The sequence below is a fragment of the Oncorhynchus mykiss genome, chromosome 13, assembly GCF_057628025.1.
Source record: "Oncorhynchus mykiss isolate SJ-2025 chromosome 13, ASM5762802v1, whole genome shotgun sequence".
NCBI classification, from domain to species: Eukaryota; Metazoa; Chordata; class Actinopteri; order Salmoniformes; family Salmonidae; genus Oncorhynchus; species Oncorhynchus mykiss.
The window spans coordinates 20,823,759-20,846,110 of NC_143034.1; the positions used below are offsets into that span (position 1 = coordinate 20,823,759).

Below are 22,352 nucleotides of genomic sequence, written 5' to 3' on the forward strand. Positions count from 1 at the left end.
GTTGTGCTCGTTCAGTTTAGACAACTGACTGATGTTGGACGTGTGTGTTTTGGTAGTGACATCAACAGGTGGGACATCTTTTTTTAGATTTCTTTAAATAAACAATACTACTAATTCGATCAGTAGCTTTCAATGTAATAATACAACAACTCAAGATGTAATAGAGTTACGTTTTTTGGTTTTACAAAAAACATGAATTACTTTACAACACAAAGTTTAGGAGTGAGGGTTTGGGACAGCCAGCTCTCAATAAAATAGGTGTCTAAACAATACCTTTGTACTACTACATTAATTCACCAATATGTTTGTAATTGCTTATAGTATAGTGTAGATACTCATTATACCATCTAAACCACTGTGAAGTATATTTCCCATAACCCAAAATATAGTATTTTCAGCTGTTTGAAGCTGGTGTACAAAACCGAAAGTAAAAGACGCAAAAACAAATCTTAAAAACGAAAAGCATAGAACTAGCCCACATAGAACAGATCAATCACTTCTTAGACTTGCTTTCAACGAGAATGACAGATCTATAACTCACAGTTCTAGGTTAATTCTGTCAGGTTGCTCACAAAGTTACATAGTGCTGCTTTAACGGTTAAAAAAAAATATGCTTTTATGGGTGGGAAAGCAATGTTAGCCACTTATGCAGAATCACCATATACGGCTTGTCTTGTATAAAAAATAATTTCACAAAAGTAGTCCTCGACTCACACTGCATAATTCAATATACTTGGAATCAGGGTCGGCGGCTCTGTGAAATAATAGAGGTGAAACAATGATGGTGGGTGTTGGACAAGGTTCATGTTTCAGGTGTTATCTCCCCAGTTTTGAGAGCTCTTGGCTGTGAGAGATAAATATTGACATCAATTGGGTAGAACACACACACACACAGGTTGAAGTACAACAAGATCTCTGTTTGTTTGGAGCAGAAGTGTTACAAAAAACACTAAATTGCTGAATTAGCTTGGTGCCCTTGGATAAACTTTTCATAATCCGTTATCGGTCTTCCCCCGATGTGGAGAACAACACACACACACCTCTCTGTACATTACTCCGTTCATCTTTCCCTCGACCCTGAGTATTCTCCCAGTCCCACTATTCTCCCATGGTCTAAGAGTCTTTTAGGTGCCTTTTGGCAAACTCCAAGCGGGCTGTCATGTGCCTTTTACTGAGGAGTGGCTTCCGTCTGGCCATTCTACCATAAAAACCTGATTGGTGGAGTGCTGCAGAGATGGTTCTCCTTCTAGAAGGTTCTCCCATCTGCACAGAGGAACTCTGGAGCTCTGTCAGAGAGACCATCGGGTTCTTGGTCACCTCCCTGACTAAGGCCCTACTCCCCTGATTGCTCAGTTTGGCCAGGCGGCCAGATCTAGGAAGAATCTTGGTGGTTTCAAACTTCTTCCATTTAAGAATGATGGAGGCCACTGTGTTCTTGTGGACCTTCAATGCTGCAGACATTTTTTGGGACCCTTCCCCAGATCTGTGCCTCGACACAATCCTGTCTCGGCGCTATACAGACAATTCCTGGTTTTTGCTCTGACATGCACTGTCAACTGTGGGACTTAAATATAGACAGGTGTGTGCCTTTCCAAATCATGTCCAATCAATTGAATTTACCACAAGTGGACTCCAATCAATTGCTAGAAACATCTCAAGGATGATCAATGAATTTCGAGTCTCATAGCAAAGTATCTGAATACTAATAAGGTATTTCTAAAAACCTGTTTTCCCTTTGTCATTATGGGGTATTGTGTGTGGATTGATGAGGATTTGTATTTATTTAATTCATTTTAGAATAAGGCTGGAACGTAACAAAATGTTGAAAATGGCAAGGGGTCTGAATACTTGCGGAATCAACTGTATAGGAATCAACAGTACAGGAATCAACAGTACAGGAATCAACAGTATAGGGAATCATTGTGCTGTTTGGGTAGCAGATGGTGTGATAGTACAGGTGCATGTTTTGACATACAGTACAGTATGTGTGAATGAATGTGTATATATGCATATACTTAACTCTGCACCTGTTTTAGGATTTGAGACATTTGTACTGATGCCATTTGGAATTTGAAAGGCTTCTGGAATATTTCCATATGTTTTATGAGCTCTGTTGTTTTGTTTGCTCTAGGAAAAGAAACAAATGAACTTAGTTTATTGGATCCTTTATGAGGAAAAGAAACACAGACACGAAAGCTGCAGCTTCCCACCAGTTCAAAGCCTATTATTCTCTCAGAAAAGTGTTCCCAAATGATAGTTTATCAATTGATTGTTTATCAAATTAGCTCTGTTTCTCGCTGAGTCTCTAACCTGGCAAGCAAGGTAGGCGACGGAAAATTAATTGTCCACACACACGCACGCCCGCAGCGTACGCAGCACACACACTAGACACATAGTCCCTGATTGCATATAGTGCAGCTGGTGAAAATGAATTCTCTCTCTCTCTATCTCTCTCTCTCCAATTCAAGGGGCTTTATTGGAATGGGAACCGTGTGTACATTGCCAAAGAAAGTGAAATAGATAATAAACTAAATTGAAATAAACAAATTTACATTAAACATTACACTCTCTCTCTAGCTCTCTCTTACATTCCTCCCCTCTCTGTCTCACCATCTCCCTCTCTCTCTCTCTGTCTCTGTTAACTTGCCTTGTTATTCAGTGTGAAGGAGGCTACCATTTTGCCAACTAAACAGACGCTTCTAAACTGGGTTCAAATACTATTCAAAATAATTTCCGATACTTTATCTGTGCTTGATTGAGCTTGCCTGTAGAAATGGAACCAATTACAAAGCCTCACATGTGCAAACCCCACCCACCTGGCACTTGAGGGCAGACTAAAGCAAACGCTCAAAGTATTTGAATGATTTCTAATCGTATTTAAACCCAGGTCTGAGTCACCAAGCCCCAATCCTCTTGCTGCTTGCCTTCATTAATTTGACTAAATGTCAATGGCTCCTGGCGATTAAAGACGGCGATCATTTACCGGTCATGATTTTGATAAGGGCAATTAGCCCACAAGCTGCTAGAGAAAATCAATGTGGTACTTTCCACAAGGCAAGAAAGAGAAGCCAGGATGAGGAGAGGAGAGGCAGGATGAGAAGAAAGAAGACAGGATGAGAAGAAAGGAGAGGCAGGATGAGAAGAAAGGAGAGGCAGGATGAGAAGAAAGGAGAGGCAGGATGAGGAGAGGAGAGGCAGGATGAGGAGAGGAGAGGCAGGATGAGGAGAGGAGAGGCAGGATGAGGAGAGGCAGGATGAGACGAAAGGAGAGGCAGGATGAGAAGAAAGGAGAGGCAGGATGAGAAGAAAGGAGAGGCAGGATGAGAAGAGGAGAGGCAGGATGAGAAGAGGAGAGGCAGGATGAGGAGAGGAGAGGAAGGATGAGGAGAGGAGAGGAAGGATGAGGAGAGGAGGCAGGATGAGGAGAGGAGAGGCAGGATGAGGAGAGGAGAGGCAGGATGAGGAGAGGAGAGGCAGGATGAGGAGAGGAGAGGCAGGATGAGGAGAGGAGAGGCAGGATGAGGAGAGGAGAGGCAGGATGAGAAGAAAGGAGAGGCAGGATGAGGAGAAAGGACACACAGGATGAGGAGAGGAGAGGTAGGATGAGAAGAAAGGAGAGGCAGGATGAGGAGAGGAGAGGCAGGATGAGGAGAGGAGAGGCAGGATGAGGAAAGGAGACACAGGATGAGGAGAGGAGAGGCAGGATGAGAAGAGGAGAGGCAGGATGAGAAGAAAGGAGAGGCAGGATGAGGAGAGGAGAGGCAGGATGAGAAGAAAGGAGACACGGGATGAGGAGGGGAGAGGCAGGATGAGAAGAAAGGAGAGGCAGGATGAGAAGAAAGGAGAGGCAGGATGAGAAGAAAGGAGACACGGGATGAGGAGAGGCGAGGCAGGATGAGAAGAAAGGAGACACGGGATGAGGAGAGGAGAGGCAGGATGAGAAGAAAGGAGACACAGGATGAGGAGAGGAGAGGCAGGATGAGGAGAGGAGAGGCAGGATGAGAAGAAAGGAGACACAGGATGAGGAGAGGAGAGGCAGGATGAGAAGAAAGGAGACACAGGATGAGAAGAAAGGAGAGGCAGGATGAGGAGAGGAGAGGCAGGATGGGGAGAAAGGAGACACAGGATGAGGAGAGGAGAGGCAGGATGAGGAGAGGAGAGGCAGGAAAAGGAGAGACAGGATGAGGAGAGGACAGGCAGGATGAGAAGAAAGGAGACACAGGATGAGGAGAGGAGAGGCAGGATGGGGAGAAAGGAGACACAGGATGAGGAGAGGAGAGGCAGGATGAGGAGAGGAGAGGCAGGATGAGGAGAGGAGAGGCAGGATGAGAAGAAAGGAGACACAGGATGAGGAGAGGAGAGGCAGGATGAGGAGAGGAGAGGCAGGATGAGAAGAAAGGAGACACAGGATGAGGAGAGGAGAGGCAGGAAGAGGAGAAGCAGGATGAGGAGAGAGAGGAAAGGCAGGATGAGGAGAGAGAGGAAAGGCAGGATGAGGAGAGAGAGGAGAGGCAGGATGAGGAGAGAGAGGAGAGGCAGGATGAGGAGAGGAGAGGCAGGATGGACAGCAGAAGAACAGCACACTCCTGGATGGCCTGACTGCCAACACTAAGGCCACATACTGTACATAACAAGCTTATTGGGATATTTCTACAGAATAGAAGAAAGAGATGAGGCTAGATACTATTTGTGTGATTTCATTTGTATGTCTGCACTGTCTTTATAATATAGGCAAATCAATGTGTCAAGGATGAGAAGGCAAGGTAGCACAGCAGACTCCCGACCTGACTAGAAACTCCTATTCCAAGGCATATAGTGTGAAAGAGGCTGGGGATTTTCTACAACAAAGACACAGCTATATGTGATTTCTAGGGGGTTCTAGGTTTTTACGGCTATAGGCGACTTGTTTCTATCTGATTAAATCAATATGGGAAGTCAGGGAAGGCAACACAGCAGCGTACTCCTGGGTTGACTGGAAACCCCCTAAACCGACTACCTACAGGCCACACAGATAATACTGTATCTATAAAGTTGTGATTGGTTTATTAGGATCCCCATTAGCATGCAGCAGCTACTCTTCCTGGGGTCCACGTACAATACAAATGCATTAAATTCCCCAAATAATATCAATAAAAACACACACAGTATTTAGACACCAAGAGACAGCAAACATGCTATTTACACACTATTCATACGGTATTTACATATTCTTATATACAGTAGTTTAATTAGATCTTTAGAAAGAGAAGAGGATACATTGTGTGTTGTTATTTTTAAAGTTAAACTTGTTAACCTTTATTTAACTAGGCAAGTCAGTTAAGAACAAATTCTGATTTACAATGACGGCCAAACCTGGACGACGCTGGGCAAATTGTGCGCCGCCTTATGGGACTCCCAATCACGGCCGGATGTGATACAGCCTGGATTCGAACCAGGGACTGTAGTGGCGCCTTTTGCACTGAGATGCAGTGCCTTAGACCGCTGCGCAACACAACTGAGCAACTCATTAAATGTGTTTTTGGTTTGGGTACTGTGAAGAAACCCATAGTGGTGTGTCTGGTGGGGTATATATGCATTTCTGAAAGTCCATCATTGGCGAGATTTTAGATTTGATACAGAATAGACACTGTTACTATGATTTTGTACTGTATGCCATTGCTTTCTTTGGGAATCCGTGTGGAAGGCAGGGCAGGCAGCACAGTGTTGGTCTGGAAACCCTAACAAGGATGCCAAGTGGCAACACACATCACATGTGTCATTTTGGATTTACACAATATATAGTTTTCCATCTTGTATCCATCTGTTTAATGTCCCTGGAATCCCTCAATACTGACAACTTATTAAGACATCCCCAAGTGTAAGGTGTCAAGTATCGCACTGTGTTAGTACTGCTAACCTTGGCCATACAGCATACACACACGCCTTCTGTGAAAGATCTCTACAGAATACAATAAATAGACAATAGCTGAGGTCTGTTTGACTTCTAAGTGTTTTATTAACTTTATTTAACCAGGGGAACCCATTGAGACCAGGGACTCATTTCCAATGATGCCCTGAGAATAACAGTTCAAGCAATGTAAGCAAAAAATAATCAAGTTTTTAGAGAGACCTGTAGTAATTCCAGGCCTGAGGGGCAAAGTAACTGAAAGCAGTGTTTCACTAACTCAGAGGAGACCCGCAGAACCTCTAGAACCAACCAGTCTAGAGAGTCTAATAGTTACTAGATTTCCCATTTTAGAAGTGAGGTGAGGTAGTATGGGAGTTTCCGGAGAAGTGCTTTATATACGATAACAGCCAATGTCGGGGCCCTTCTGGTCGTCATAGACTCCCAGCCAACAGAACTATTTAAGAGACAGTGATGCGTACAGACATTATCACCAGTGATAAAACGCAAGGCTGAGTGGTAGACTAAATCTAGAGGTTTTAACACAGAGGCTGAGTGCTAGACTGAATCTAGAGGTTTTAACACAGAGGCTGAGTGCTAGACTGAATCTAGAGGTTTTAACACAGAGGCTGCATGTAGATTGAGTCGCCATAGTCAATTACTAGGAGGAGTGTTGCTTCCTCCTATTTTCAAAAGTGAGACAGGACTTATTTCCATACAATAAACCAATCTTTACTCACCACTGTTTAGTCAGCTTATCAATGTGTGTTTTAAAGGACAGCTTCTCATCATTCCAAATACCTAGATACTTATAATGGGGTCCAGCTCAATTTGGTCTCTACTCAAGGTACAGATAGGCAGGTATTTAGCATAAAAACATATACTATTATATCATAGTATATAAACATAGTATATCAATATTTAGCAATAATTTAAGATTGGTGATCAATTCTTGAATTGATTCAAAGCCAAGCTGAAGGTTGTGAATGACCTTATCTGCAATATACACTGAGTATACTAAACATTAGGAACACCTTCCTTAATATTCAGTTGCAGCCCCCTCCCCCTTTAGCCCTGAGAACAGCCTCAATTCGTCCAGGCATGGACTCTACAAGGTGTTGAGAGCGTTCCACAGGGATGCTGGTCCATGTTGACTCCAATGCTTCCCACAGTTGGCTGGATGTCCTTTGGGAGGTGGGAATTCTTGATACACACTGGAGACTGTTGAGTGTGAAAACCCCAGCACCGTTGCAGTTCTTGACACACTCAAACCGGTGTGCCTGGCACCTACTACCATACTCCGTTCAAACGCACTTAAATCTTTTGTCTTGCCCATTCACCCTCTGAATGGCACACACACACAATCCATGTCTCAATTGTATCAAGATTTAAAAATGTGTCTTTAACCCGTCTCCTCCCCTTCATCTACAGTGATTTGAAGTGGATTTAAGAAGTGACATCAACAAGAGATCACAGCTTTCACCTGGACTCATCTGGTCAGTCTGTCATGGAAAGAGCAGGTGTTCTCAATGTTGTGTATACTCAGTGTATGTCTAAACATTCTTCAACTGGTGTCATCTTGTATCTGTTTCCGAGTCAACCTTGTGAGCAGTGGACACAATGGGAATGTAACAGTGCAACAGTAACAGTATCTCACAAGATATTGTGAAGTTGTTTTCAGAATTGAATATTGGCATCAACAGACATGGGGATAGTTGACATATAGGCCTACATGGTCTAAAGTAGACAGATACACAAATAGTCTTTGAAAGCCTCAAACGTTTTCTTTTTACAACAAATTGCGCTCAAGCTAGATAAAAACACACAGTAAGTAATCATGGTCTGGTTCCTATCCACCATCCAGCCCTTTTTAAACATGTCTCTCCCTATCATTACAATTGGTTTTGTGTCTGACTGTAGTTACATGAAACAATAACTGTTTCACTGTTCTGGTTTTATTTCGACAACTAAAACATATACATTTCAGAGCTGACTTCCAGTCATCTCCTATCCAACTGCCATCCTCCCCCTTTCTTTCCTTCATCATCCCCCGTTCTTTCCCTCATCATCCCTTCTTTCTTTCCCTCATCATCCCCCGTTATTTCCCTCATCATCCCCCTTTCTTTTCTTCATCATCCCTTCTTTCTTTCCCTCATCTTCCTCCTTTTCCCCTTCATCATCCCCCTTTCTTTCCTTCATCATCCCTTCTTTCTTTCCCTCATCATCCCCTGTTCTTTCCCTCATCATCCCCCTTTCTTTCCTTCATCATCCCTTCTTTCTTTCCCTCATCTATCCTCCTTTTCCCCCTCATCATCCTCCTTTTCCCCTTCATCATCCCCCTTTCTTTCCCTCATCATCCCTTCTTTCTTTCCCTCATCATCCCCCTTTCTTTCCATTATCATCCTCCTTTTTCCCCTCATCATCCCCCTTTTTCCCCTCATCATCCTACCTTCCCTCATCATCCTCCCTTTCTTTCCCTCATCATCCTCCCTTTCTTTCCCTCATCATCCCCCTTTCTTTCCCTCATCATCCCCCTTTTTTCCCCTCATCATCCCTTCTTTCTTTCCCTCATCATCCCCCTTTCTTTCCATTATCATCCTCCTTTTTTCCCCTCATCATCCCCTTTTTTCCCCTCATCATCCTACCTTCCCTCATCATCCTCCCTTTCTTTCCCTCATCATCCTCCCTTTCTTTTCCTCATCATCCCTTCTTTCTTTTCCTCGTCATCCCTTCATTCTTTCCCTCATCATCCCTTCTTTCTGCTTTTATATCTCCATCATAAGGATTATCTGAGTGCAGCTGCCTAATTATATGAAACAAAAGCTATTTCATGTTCTGGATTTGTTTCAACAATAAAAAAAGAATCATACTTTCAAAGCTCACTTCCATCCACCCCCTCCCAGTCTTCTGCCTATCATTATGACTACCTCGGTGTGTGACTGCCCAAAACACAGACACACACTCACACATACAATGCACACACACACCCCCCCATACACACCTGCCGACCCCCCCCCCCCCCCACACACACACCATTCTAAATATGTATCAATGTGATTGCTTCTCTCTGAGTGACTGATTCACATCAGTGATTCACAGAGCTGATAACCCAGCCCAGGGTAATGAAATACTCACCGGCTGACAAATTACATTTTTCACACAGCAGCCCTTATTCGATTTGGCCCCCTATTAAAATGTCTTCCACTCTCTGTGGCTTGTGTTGGTTTGGTTCACTCCTGCTGTTGTTGTGTGTCTCATATGCTTCAACTATATAATAAGGTTTCAGAGATGATTAACTGGTCTTGATTGACATTTTGCTTGGTCCTGCATGCTCATCACACATTTTCTGGATAATATTTGGCTCACTCTTAAATGTCTCCCTCCTCTCTGAGGATTGGCTTTAGCCTGGTTAAACCAACGTGAATGGTGTTCTCATAATGGTGAACACAGCATTCCGTTTGGTTTAGGCTAGCTTGGCTCAGCCTTCCGTTTTCCACTGCTGTTCAGACAGATTTGGTCTCCCTGTTTAAATGGCTTCTTCTGTGTTTTTGATTGGCTAAGACCCAGGGTTAAGACCCATATACACCCACAGGCCACTCCGTCTGTTTATTAAGGTTTAAAGGGAGAAGGAATTAAATCAACAATCTGGAGTTGAATTGCAGGGGTATCTTACTGTATTTTCACCAGCAGGAAACATCCCTGTTACTTTAATGGGAGTAAAAAGGTTAATGATACCAATCTACACATGTCGTTCCAAATTTCACTCATTTATGGATAAAGACTTTAATCCAGTTAAACTTTGTGAAATCTGTTCTGTTCCGCAGTGTGGTGCATGGTGGGTATTTTTCTCTGATAATTCCAGGAAAAGAGCACAGTGTTTCCACCCAGGAATTGCTTTCTCTCACCTTTTGTACCCACTAGTCAGCAGCAATGACACGTGAGCACTGATTTTGCAGATGGTAGCTATCTTGCAGAAAGTTTTACTTGCAATGATTGTGGTATGTGGTTATACTACCTATAGTCGAATGCACTGATTGTCAGTAGTTCTGGATAAGAGCATCTGCTAAAGGACTAACATATAAATGTAATGACTTGCCTAAGGATTGCCTCTGTAAGAGCTAAGTGACAATCAAGGGAAAAGTGTGTTTTTTATATTCTGTCCATGTGCTACTTGGTTCTACTTAATTATCGCCTGACACAGTAGCAGCAGTACAACTTAATGCACTACACACAGACACGGACACACACACCAGTGGAGGCTGCTGAGGGGAGGACGGCTCATAATAATGGTTGGAATGGAGCAAATGGAATGGCATCAAGCCATATGTGTTCGATGTATTTGAAACCATTCCACTCTATTACGCTCCAGCCATTACCACGAGCCCATCCTCCCCAATTAAGGAGCCACCAATCTCCTGTGACACACAAACACACACACTAATGTACAGCATGTACCGTAGGCACTCCCTCACGTAAGGTGGAAGAGAGGAGAAAGAGATTTCTGCCCTTGGTAAGGTGGAAGAGAGGAGAAAGAGATGTCTGAACTTGGTAAGGTGGAAGAGAGAAGAAAGAGATGTCTGAACTTGGTAAGGTGGAAGAGAGAAGAAAGAGATGTCTGAACTTGGTAAGGTGGAAGAGAGAAGAAAGAGATGTCTGAACTTGGTAAGGTGGAAGAGAGAAGAAAGAGATGTCTGAACTTGGTAAGGTGGAAGAGAGAAGAAAGAGATGTCTGCCCTTGGTAAGGTGGAAGAGAGAAGAAAGAGTCTGAACTTGGTAAGGTGGAAGAGAGAAGAAAGAGATGTCTGAACTTGGTAAGGTGGAAGAGAGAAGAAAGAGATGTCTGCCCTTGGTAAGGTGGAAGAGAGAAGAAAGAGTCTGAACTTGGTAAGATGGAAGAGAGGTGAAAGAGATGTCCTTGGTATGTAAATAAAATGATGACCGTGCACTATTTACACACTGACGAAGATGTAGTGTGTGTGTATGTGAGCATGAGGGTATACGTTTGAGCGTGTGTCTCCGCGTGCGTACGTCTGTGCCACATAGACTGAGACACTCAGCGACCTGATGAGGTGTGCTACTGCCCATTAGCTTGTTGTTTAACCTCCCTTGCTGAGTAGCGAAGTCATTTCCCCCCGCACGTCGCCTGGGATTACGACATCACCTCAGCAGGTGCTCGTCTACATTACAGGAACCCGACAGCGAGGCCATCAAAAAGAGCAGCATCGCATTAGTGGAAACCAAGACTGTTCTCAGGGCAGGCCTGGTTGTATGTTCAATTGTAGCATTTAAGCTAACCCTTTCCCTAACCTTAACCTAATTATCTTAACCGTCCACGTTAATTGTCCTAACCTGCCACGTTAATTATCCTAACCTGCTATAAAAAGTCACTTCTGCTAATCAAAACCGGCAGACCTGCCCTGAGAACAGTCTTGATTTTCACTACAGCTCAAAAACAGAGGGGGGAGAGGGTCCACTAGAGAGTGAGTGCACCTGACCCTCGAGAGGGGGAGAGGAGGTTGGGGGGAGGGAAGACAGTCCACTTAGTAGCGGTGTCATCCCCTCCAGCCCTCCTTCTTAGTTCCATACACACAGTGGTCAATTACAAAGGGATGGAGTGGGGGGAACTAGAGAGATAACAGGGGGAAGAGAAGAGTGGGGAGCGAGGTAGAGGTAGAGGCAGAGAGAGAGAGAGGCAGAGAGAGAGAGGGAGGTGAATGAGACAGAGACAGCACAAAAAAAAGAGAGACACACAGAAGGAAAACAACCCCTCTGGTTTGTCTAAGAGGGTGATTGGTCTACAAACCATTATCAGAGAGGACCATAAAGACCACATACACAATCTAGGAGGATCAGAGGTCAACATGACTAACGACGCTAATGCTCCATGAGTATATCCTCATGGTTACCACCGCTCTCTCACACACACACACACACACACACACACACACACACACACACACACACACACACACACACACACACACAACACAAGGCTGCTAGCCGTGTGCTAACCACTGCTAACTAATTAGCACCCATTGAGGGGGACGTGTCGTTCCGTTGGATGAAATTGGAACGTTCAAGTGGGAACAACAAATTAATGTAGGTTAATAAATGATATCACTCATCATGGTGGTTGGTGTAATTAGGAAAGGGTTAATAGTTTGACATGTTGCACTATCAGAGTGAGAAGAGAGAAAACATGAAAAGAGACTTGAGGAGAAGTGTGTTCTTTCAGAGATGACATCCTGTGACATGGTTATAACCACTAACATATCTGGACTGCAGGTAAATTAGGCTACATTAAATCTAGATGCCACCGCGTAATCCCAACAGCGAGGCCATCAAGAGGGAGGAGGAGGCGGGGGAGGAGGAAGGAAAGGGACCACTTAGGAAAGGCTGTGTTTTTTGTTGTTGTACCATGTTAACATTCGCTTGAATACCGACCTAAGTGATTCGGTCATGTGTACGTACCTACAATGGGATTTATTTTGTGTGTGAAATATTTGTTGTTCACAGGGGCCGACGTGTGCGAACACACACTAAGCATCTCCTTCAACAGAGTGACATTGTTGTTGTCACTCATGTTCAAGTTTCAGGTTTTATTTGTCACATGCACAAATAGGAAAATGCTTAATTAACATGCAAGCCCTTGAGTTAGACCAGTAAAATGGAAGACTGTTGCTGCCATCCTCCGAGTGTAGGGGTACTGCACTAAAATAATAGGCATACAACCCAGGGATACAGTGGATGGGACTACAAATCCCACGAAGCCCCGCATGAGGCCCACGTCAGCGATTCCGCGCCAAAATTGACTGACCACCAGACAAGAACATCAACAACACACGGGGTGAGTGGGGATTGTATGGGCTTATCTTTCCTTTTCACTTGCTAAACGGCGTACATTATTCATCTAAACGCAAGTAAGAAACTAAAATGTTTCTAACATGCATTAAATAAACTGCTTAGCTAGACAGTTAGCCCTAGATCACGACTCTCAGTTCCATTACTAGTACACAAGTCATTTGACGAAGGCGTCTTCTGTATGGGGTGAAGTATATATTCAATAAACTAAAATATAGTTTTTTCCAGGTGTTTGAAGCTGGTGCACAAAACCGAAAGTAAAAAAACGAAACTCAAGCACGGGAAGCATAGATATCGAGCACACAACAGGTCTACATGTTACTAGGGTAGCCTAGTGGTTAGACTGTTGGACTAGTAACCGGCAAGTTGCAACCCCCGAGCTGACAAGGTACAAATATGTTGTTCTGCCCCTGAACAGGCAGTTAACCCACTGTTCCTAGGCCGTCATTGAAAATAAGAATTTGTTCTTAACTGACTTGCCTAGTTAAATAAAGGTCAAATAAAAATAAATACCGCTAATTTGACTTGCTTTAATGAAAGCGACAGATCTATAACTTACAATGTCTATGTGAATCTGGGTCACCCAAAAAGTTACATAATGATGCTTTTAAAAGGTGCACTATCGCTCTGCCATTTTCTCGTTGCTAAAATGAATGGTTTGCATTGTTTGTTTGTGACACACAAGCAAGTATAGTGCAGAGAATCAATGTACATTTTAAACTGCTGTAAAATATAATTTTCCATAACCAAAAATAATGGTCGCCTAAAAAGTTACATATTGTAGTTTTAAGAGCCACGATGCTTGGTCTGAACATGAACATGCATGCTTGAGGTACGGTTTTGGAATCATAAGGACTTTCTTTCTTACCAGCAATAAATACTTTTCAGAAAACTAATTGATACGACTTTTTTATAGGGTTAATGTTCCCACAAGGCCACATCTCCATGTTACAGCGCTTGTTTATGGGACATTTATGGAAGACAGGCGACCACCTGTACTAATTCGCTATCTAGCATGCTCGGAACCCCTATGTGTAACCGTAACTCGGGGGGTGTAGTTTCTTTGGATGGAGGCACCCATAGTTGTATAGATCTGTGCAAAACTGCTACAGTAAGTGTATATTTTTTTCTTTGAAAGATTCTTTATTGCTGATGAAAAATAAGGGTAGGATGTCTGTCCACCCACGAGGTTTGGTGATGAAATGTCACTTATTTATGGTATAAAATACCTTTTACCAAGACACATGATTATTCGTGTTCTGAATCGTCCAGTGGGGTCTTTCTTTACCATACCATTAATATTATATCCAAAAAGTCAGATTTCGTAACCTAATAGATCCGGTAATAAGCACCGAGCTCTGTTAGAGCGTGCAGCTTTCTCGCAGCGGTTTTAGAGGATTTACATGTTGTTGTGGAATTCTGCAAAGTTGTTTCCACTGGTCACAAAAAGCTAAATTAACATGACACAAGCGGAATTAAATGTCAAAGGCTTTGAAAATAGAAAGCTTGCGGGTGTTCCGTTGACATTTCAGAGATACGCTTGTTTTTGTGAAAAATCTTAGAAACATTGAATTTCGCATTAATATGAAAAGCGTTTACTAAAATATAAAAAATGCATGTTGTCTTAAAAACGATATCTATCTTACCTCTATTGTTTTATGCCCCCGGATGTGAGAAGAAGGATGACTAGTTCAACGGCGAGCCTGTTAGTTAGCCTTAATTCTCGCACAGCATCCAGCCTAGTTGACGCAGTGCGATTTCCAGATTCTTTGCCACTTTTTATCTCATGCCTCCATTGAATTATTCACCCTAATTTTGGCCCTCCTAAAGGGTAAAAACTCCAATAACTTTTGAATGAATTATGATAGAGACATGAGGTTTGGACCATTGGTTTTCTTAGAGGTGAAATTATGCGTTTTTGTTTGGACACCCTAATAAGGGCCATATATTTCGAAAGCTGTATTGCAAGCGCTGATTGACGTTTCTAAACGTTAAAACACAGCGTGGGGGTTGTATACTGAACAAAAAAATAAACGCAACATGCAAGAATTTCAAAGATTTTACTTAAGTACAGCTGCACACTCCCTCAAATATTGAGACATCTATGGCATTGTGTTGTGTGACAAAACTGCACATTTTAGAGTGGTCTTTTATTGTCCCCAGGACAAGGTGCACCTGTGCACTGATCATGCTGTTTAATCAGCTTCTTGGTATTGCACACCTGTCAGCTGGATGGATTATCTTGGCAAAGGAGAAATGCTCACGAACAGGGAGAAATAAGCTTTTTGTGCGTATGGAACATTACTGGGATCTTTCATTTCAGCTCATGAAACCAACACTTGAAATGTTGCGTTTATGTTTTTTGTTGAGTATAGTTGACATGGGCCAGTCGTGGGCGAAGCTAACCGCTGAAAACTGAAAGGCAGAATGCCGCCTAGAGTTTGAGAGCTAGCTCTGACCCAGGCCGTCGTTCTGCTGCACTCTCACTATCAGCCTGACTTATTTTAGTGACTAGCTTAAATACACTTCCGTAACTCACCAAAGTAAAGATGTTAGAGTGCTGGGTCACGGTTGTCATTCCTCCAAAATGCTTTGCATACTGCCACAGACTAGCTTAAGTCCACGTACATGCATGGGATTTGCACTACTACCGATACATGCACGTGTTAGTTCTACTGTGAATGGTTCACAGGTCAGCTGTTTGTTCACCCACACCCGCCCAGAGTTACTAATAAGCCATCCACAACCGCTTGACTATATGTGATAAAGTGGAAATCTGAGGCCCGCATCCGACCCTAACCCGCTAATATAGAAAATGTGGTCTAGGCTACAGTCATAGACAGCAGAATTATTATTTTTTTTGTCAGGGGGTGCAAGATATTTTTTTACGCCTATGTTTGTGCTTATCATTTCTGACATTTTGGTGGGCTATTTGTTAGTCAACTTGTCTATAATTAGATGCATGCAGCTTCTCTTCTGTCATTATATGTTTCCCTAGAAGTAAACCTTTGCTCACCAGTGTCACCAGAATCATATATCGATAGAATTAATGCTTCAATCTAGTTGACATCAGTAAAGTTTTCTTTGTTATTTTTGCTTCTTTCACAGAGGAAAGACGTTTAGGGACCAGTCAGAGAATTTTATAACAAACAACAAAAACGGGAACTATTTTCTATGCAACATTTCCAAATGATACCAGTTTTACCAGTTGTAAGGAAATAGAAAGCTGTGTCCACCCATGCTCCTTTTATCCACACCATATTTAATGACCCTAAACCTGCCCCTCCCTGCGGATGTAACCGTGGGGACGGCGGATTATGAGTCAACCCCACCCATCACTATTCTACTGTTATTTCTAGCTGGCTATATCTTGTAATTGCTTGCTTACAATTTGATTGCTATTTCACGTTTCAAAATGTCAACATAGCTACTCACCAAGACCCTTGAAATGTTAGTTACAGTTGTTTAGGCTACTTATCCTTTACAGTTGTTTACAGCTCTGGTTGTTTACAGTTGATTACAGACTTACAGAAACAGACAGTGGAAGGTCACCATGGATCTCGGTGATTTTGAAGCAGACAACTCGGTGAGCTGTCGCCTGGCTTCAGCAATACCCGACGTCTGCAAGACAGAAGACTGCTGTTTGGGTATCGATGAAGCCGGCAGGGGGCCTGTACTGGGTGAGTGGGCCTCCTTTTCAAACGTCATGGATCACTTAGTAAGTCACGGAATGTCTGTTATCTAGTTGCTTGGTCATCATTCGATGCTGCTTAATATTGTGCATTCGCTCTACCAGGACCCATGGTCTACGGAATATGTTTCTGTCCCGTGGCCAAAAAGGAAGCTCTGAAGGACTTAAAAGTGGCAGGTAAGTTCATGATATGCAATAACCTTCAAGAGGAATCTGTTAAATAATTAATTCATATATGTGTCGTGAAGGATGCCTGTGTGACTCTATTGTACATATCTATGTATCTAGTGACAAACCTTTTGAGGATCAACAAAGTTGATTCATGCATCTGTTTGTTGTGTAGTGATGAGTTACTGTGTCTCCTTTTCTAGACTCGAAGACATTGACCGAGGCCCAGAGAGAGGATCTATTCCGCAAGCTGGACGAGGCCAAGAGCTTTGTAGGCTGGGCTCTTCAGATTCTCTCACCCAACACTATCTCTACCAGCATGCTGCAGAGGTATTTAAACACATACTGTACTAGACACACACACACACACACACACACACACACACACACAGAGAGAAAGAGACACAGAGAGCGAACAACCGAACACACACACAGATGATTCTAACCGTTCTGCTCTTCCACAGGTCAAAATACAACCTGAATGCTCTCTCTCATGACGCAGCCATTGGCCTGGTACAGTTCGCCCTGGACAGTGGAGTACAGCTCAAAGAGGTACGGTACAAAGCATCTTGGTTATTTTAAACGATACATACAAACACAATATCCTTCATACAACATAACAAACCCTCTAGATGTTCTTTCTGCCCTCCTCTTTTCTCTTGCTTTGTCTCTCTATATTCCTTTTTATGCCTCCCTCCCTCGCGTTCTCCCTTTCTCTCTACCGTAGTCACTACCCTTCCAGCTATATAGACATGTTCTTTTTACTCGTTATTTACTGTGTATTTATTCCTTCCTTCTGTCACTTTCTGTTTTTGTTATTTTATTTTGTATCTTTAACTGCATGGTTGGAAAAGGACCCGTAACTAAGCGTTTCACTGTTGTTTACGAAGCACGTGACAAATGAAATGCCATTTGATTCATTTGACCAACCTATTATTACTAGCCTGTCCCTTGTCCTCCCTCCCTGTCCCTTGTCCTCCCTCCCTGTCCCTTGTCCTCCCTCCCTTGTCCTCCCTCCCTGTCCCTTGTCCTCCCTCCCTGTGTGTGACAGGTGTTTGTGGACACGGTGGGTCCTGCAGAGAAGTACCAGGAGAAGCTGTCCCAGCGGTTCCCCGGGGTGGAAGTGACCGTACGACCCAAAGCTGACTCCCTCTTCCCCATAGTCAGTGCTGCCAGTATCTGTGCCAAGGTTAGATGTCACACTAATGCCAAACTCTTCCTTTGTTTTTAATAGTTTCCTCTCTTTGTCTCCTGTACCTCGAGACCAGGGATCTGAAAGTTACTGGAGTGAAGGGTTTTGTCCCAGATTAGCAGTCCTCTTCAGGAGCAGGCTTGAGGTAGCCTGAGTGCCAGTTTGTTTGTGCTATCATGCCAACTTCTTGTCAAACCTTGACAGCGATTAAGTTCACAGGCGCACAAACAGACCTGGGACCAGGCTAAGAAGGAGGATCACTGCCCTAAATGATCTCTGCTGCTCCCTCAGGTGGCCAGGGACCATTCAGTAAAAGACTGGAACTTTCCAGAAGACCTAGGAGAGGTGGATGCAGACTACGGCTCTGGCTATCCCAGCGGTCAGTAGGGAAACGCTTTAGGGAAAATCTTCACCCATCACACACACTTTTTAATGGCTTGGCAACACTGGAACGATGTATGAAGTTCAGCATCTTGTATTGAATCCCAGTTTAGTCAAATTTGATGCATTTTTTTGTCCTTTAATGGTAGAATGTGTTTTAACACTAGAAGTGCCGAGACCATCGTTTAAATGTTGTATTATTCTGCAGTTTTAAAAGTCATGGCTGGTAAAGGATGGAGACCCATCTTTTGTGTTAAATAGAAGTTTGTAGAAATACAGTAGTGTTTTAGTGCTGTAATGGTATAATTTGTTTAAAATAAAGTAGAATGGACCTTTTTCTTGTTGTTGTGTGTCCTCCAGACCCGAAGACGAAGGCGTGGCTGTTGAAGGAGCTTGACCCGGTGTTTGGCTACCCTCAGTTTGTCAGGTTCAGCTGGAGCACCACACAGACCCTGCTGGACAGCAGGGCTGTCACCGTACACTGGTGAGGAGAGATGGGCTAGGGGGACTGGGGTGAGGGTCTGCGTTGAGAGAGGGGGTACAGGTGAAGAAGGGCTTGGAGAGGGGCCAGAGAAGGGAGTGGTAGATGGTGAAAAGTGCTCAGTGTTTACCCTATATTCTACTAATGTATTTTAGTACTATACAAGTGTTTCAGCTTTGTGAAAAGGGAAGAGGCGTAATGTGAAAGCTGTGTTTGTCTACATTCAGTAGAACAAGTTCACATAAGTATTTGTGTGTAATCAGGGATGATGATGAGGAGGATGGTGAGAAGGCCGCAGCCCGTCAGAACAACACCTCCATGCTCTCCTACTTCAAGACCTCCGCCCAGCAGGGCAACACACACCAGACACACCGCTTCTTCACAGAGAGGAGACTGCAGAGCCTGGCCACACTCTGAGACAAGGAGAGGAATACACACACCCACTGAGACAAGGAGAGGAATACACACACCCACTGAGACAAGGAGAGGAATACACACACCCACTGAGACAAGGAGAGGAATACACACACCCACTGAGACAAGGAGAGGAATATACACACCCACCGAGACAAGGAGAGGAATACACACACCCACCGAGACAAGGAGAGGAATACACACACCCACCGAGACAAGGAGAGGAATACACACACCCACCGAGACAAGGAGAGGAATACACACACCCACCGAGACAGGGAGAGGAATACACACACCCACCGAGACAAGGAGAGGAATACACACACCCACCGAGACAGGGAGAGGAATACACACACCCACCGAGACAGGGAGAGGAATACACACACCCACCGAGACAGGGAGAGGAATACACACACCCACCGAGACAAGGAGAGGAATACACACACCCACCGAGACAAGGAGAGGAATACACACACCCACCGAGACAAGGAGAGGAATACACACACCCACTGAGACAAGGAGAGGAATACACACACCCACTGAGACAAGGAGAGGAATACACACACCCACTGAGACAAGGAGAGGAATACACACACCCACTGAGACAGGGAGAGGAATACACACACCCACTGAGACAAGGAGAGGAATACACACACCCACCGAGACAGGGAGAGGAATACACACACCCACCGAGACAAGGAGAGGAATACACACACCCACCGAGACAAGGAGAGGAATACACACACCCACTTAGACATGGTGCACAACACACACACATTCTGTTTAAAGTCTCTGTCCACTGTTTCCAGATGTATATGAAATGTGACCTATACTTAATTACAATATTACTGAAATAGTGTTCCTTCCAAAAATGGGTATCAAGTGTGTTAAAAAGCAGCTTTTCTGTGTTGGAATGGTGTGGTTGTACCCCAACAGCAGAATGGTGTGGTTGTACCCCAACAGCAGAACGGTGTGGTTGTACCCCAACAGCAGAACGGTGTGGTTGTACCCCAACAGCAGAACGGTGTGGTTGTACCCCAACAGCAGAATGGTGTGGTTGTATATGTGTCATTAAAAATATTAATGTGAGTAGAAAGCCTACTTGCCAGCTCCTCAGGAGGTGGGCTTTTCTGTGTTGGAAAGGTGTGGTTGTATACGGGTCATTAAAATATTAATGTAAGTAGACAGCCTACTTGCCAGCTCCTCAGGAGGTGGGCTTTTCTGTGTTGGAATGGTGTGGTTGTATACGGGTCATTAAAATATTAATGTAAGTAGACAGCCTACTTGCCAGCTCCTCAGGAGGTGGGCTTTTCTGTGTTGGAATGGTGTGGTTGTACCCCAACAGCAGAACGGTGTGGTTGTAGACAGCCTACTTGCCAGCTCCTCGGGAGGTGGGCTTTTCTGTGTTTTTTTTCTCCAATGTATTATTTGGCCACAAATACGAGTATAGGACGAGTCAACAACATTATTTGTGTACGAGTTAACATATTAACATTCTATCGACTGTGATTGAATGATTAATTGAAAAGGACTTGGAGCACAACTTCATGAGCTATGTTGTCATTTGAATAATACTTTAATGTGAAATGAGCAACAAATATATATTGTTTCTAAATAATTGTCTATTTCTTTCATAGTGTTTAGGAAAGGAAATAGTGTTTACTTCAGGTATGTTTTTATTATTGCGTTAGTGAAAACTGCGGTTGGTAGGTAATGCTCAACTTTCATATTCCCATACTGCCCTCATGTGGTGAAAAACATACACTTCAAGATATCTTTCAAGTAAATCCTTTCCCGAACAATCTTGCTGTTGCCTTTATACGAGTCACACACCACAACGTTCCATAGGCACAGGAAATCACCTTTTACTTGAATAATTAGGAAGTGTCCAGGAAGTCATGAAGGTAATACATTGTTTAAGCATAAATACAGCTCATATTGACTGCCTACTATTATTCTAATGCTTCATACTCCGTGACAGACTTAAGACAAGTAATACCTAGGCCTACAGTTATCATGAAAAATGCATATTAATACAAGATATACTATACTGAGTTTCCCTGAGAAAATACCAGTGATATTTGCATAGAGTAAATAAAGTGACCGTTGTGTAAATTACTTTTATACGCAATAGATTAGGTACACAAGTCTGACTATTGTCTTGTTAACTAAAAAGATAGCGAGTTTGGCATTGCATCAAGTGTCCGCTGGTAATTGTCTGCCTCTGAATCTCTGAACTCAACTCATACAGTCTTGGGCATCCTCTGTTGTTGACATGGCAACCGGGTTTACATCATGAGTCTTATAATCTTCAGGAATTCCATCTTCTGTTTCCCCCCTGGGAGTTGAGTGTGACTCCGGGAAATTGAAATTCCCTGCATCTCAACCAAGTTTTCTTCTGGGCTTTATTCAGCAGACACTAGTCTGGTGTCTACACAGGTGTCTATAGGTATGACCAAAATACACACAATAACAAGTTAGCACAAGTGTTCAGCTACGTATCTAAGGCGTTAGCTAGCCTATTCGTTGTCCGTTAGCCTTCATTGCCCTTCTGCCTGGAATCCACTATCTTCTTCCCCATGTTCATAGCCACAGTGGACACAGCAAAGGAGGAGAGGATGATGATGGATGTGCCTACAAACTGTGTGGAGGCCCCTCTGGGGGCTACCTTCATGGCCCTCCTGGGGAGGGAGTCAGGGTCTGCAGCCTGGGCCACCATGGTCTGGGCAATGGGCTCCATGGATTTCTCTTGTGGTCTGGTAGAGACTGGAGCTCAGATACTTCTGGAGCTGATGGTTAAGTCCTCTTGCCCCACAAATAGCTGCTTCTGGGGCTGGGACTCTCTTTGGTCCAGTGGAGCTCAGGCAAACATCCGGGGACTGGAGGAGGCTAAATCCACTTGCCCACTCCGAGAGCTGCTTCTGGAGCTGGCGTTCAACAGTCTCTGCCTGGGTCTCTCTCTCTCAGCTGGAGCTCAGTCAGGCATTCATCCAGAGACTGAAGGCTAGGTCCACCGGCCAACTTCGAGAGCTGTTTCTGGGCCTGGAAACTCAACACTGACTGCCTCTTCTGGAAGCCTCAAATCAGGTAAACATCCAGTCTACAGTCCACACAGTAAGTAATGTCCTAGTTCAGCCTTGATCCCTCTAGTCTCTCCTGTCTGCCTTTTATAACCTCCCAAGCCTGTTCCCATGGAGCTCTACCTCAAATCCCTCTGAGTTAGCCCTGTCTGTGTCCGGCTGCGTCAATGTGATTGTAAATAGATTAGGACAACTGGCGG

General features: G+C 43.8%; 1 protein-coding gene across 4 annotated transcripts; it reads left to right on the forward strand.

Annotated features, from left to right (window-relative positions):
• Window positions 1–12,654: 12,654 nt before the first annotated feature.
• On the forward strand, window positions 12,655–20,687 carry LOC118938208 (ribonuclease H2 subunit A). Of its 4 annotated transcripts, none has more exons than XM_090194417.1 (9): window positions 12,655–12,731; window positions 16,259–16,425; window positions 16,542–16,613; window positions 16,808–16,934; window positions 17,069–17,156; window positions 17,656–17,793; window positions 18,088–18,175; window positions 18,538–18,661; window positions 18,922–20,687. In XM_090194417.1, exons 2-9 carry the CDS (start codon window positions 16,299–16,301, stop codon window positions 19,073–19,075), a joined length of 918 nt encoding a protein of 305 aa, XP_090050543.1. In that variant the 5' UTR covers window positions 12,655–12,731; window positions 16,259–16,298; the 3' UTR covers window positions 19,076–20,687. The 4 variants fall into 4 exon arrangements, with proteins under 4 accessions (XP_090050543.1, XP_090050546.1, XP_090050544.1 ...); XM_090194420.1 differs by having other exon boundaries at window positions 12,661–12,731; window positions 16,277–16,425; XM_090194418.1 differs by having other exon boundaries at window positions 12,678–12,731; window positions 16,233–16,425.
• The last annotated feature ends 1,665 nt before the right edge of the window (window positions 20,688–22,352 follow it).

Bases quoted from the DNA above. Each gene is read 5' to 3' on its own strand.
- LOC118938208 (XM_090194417.1), top strand. From the start codon at position 16,299: ATGGATCTCGGTGATTTTGAAGCAGACAACTCGGTGAGCTGTCGCCTG. The intron at 16,614-16,807 runs GTAAGTTCATGA...CTCCTTTTCTAG, and splicing joins GAAGGACTTAAAAGTGGCAG to ACTCGAAGACATTGACCGAG. The intron at 18,662-18,921 runs GTGAGGAGAGAT...GTGTGTAATCAG, and splicing joins AGGGCTGTCACCGTACACTG to GGATGATGATGAGGAGGATG.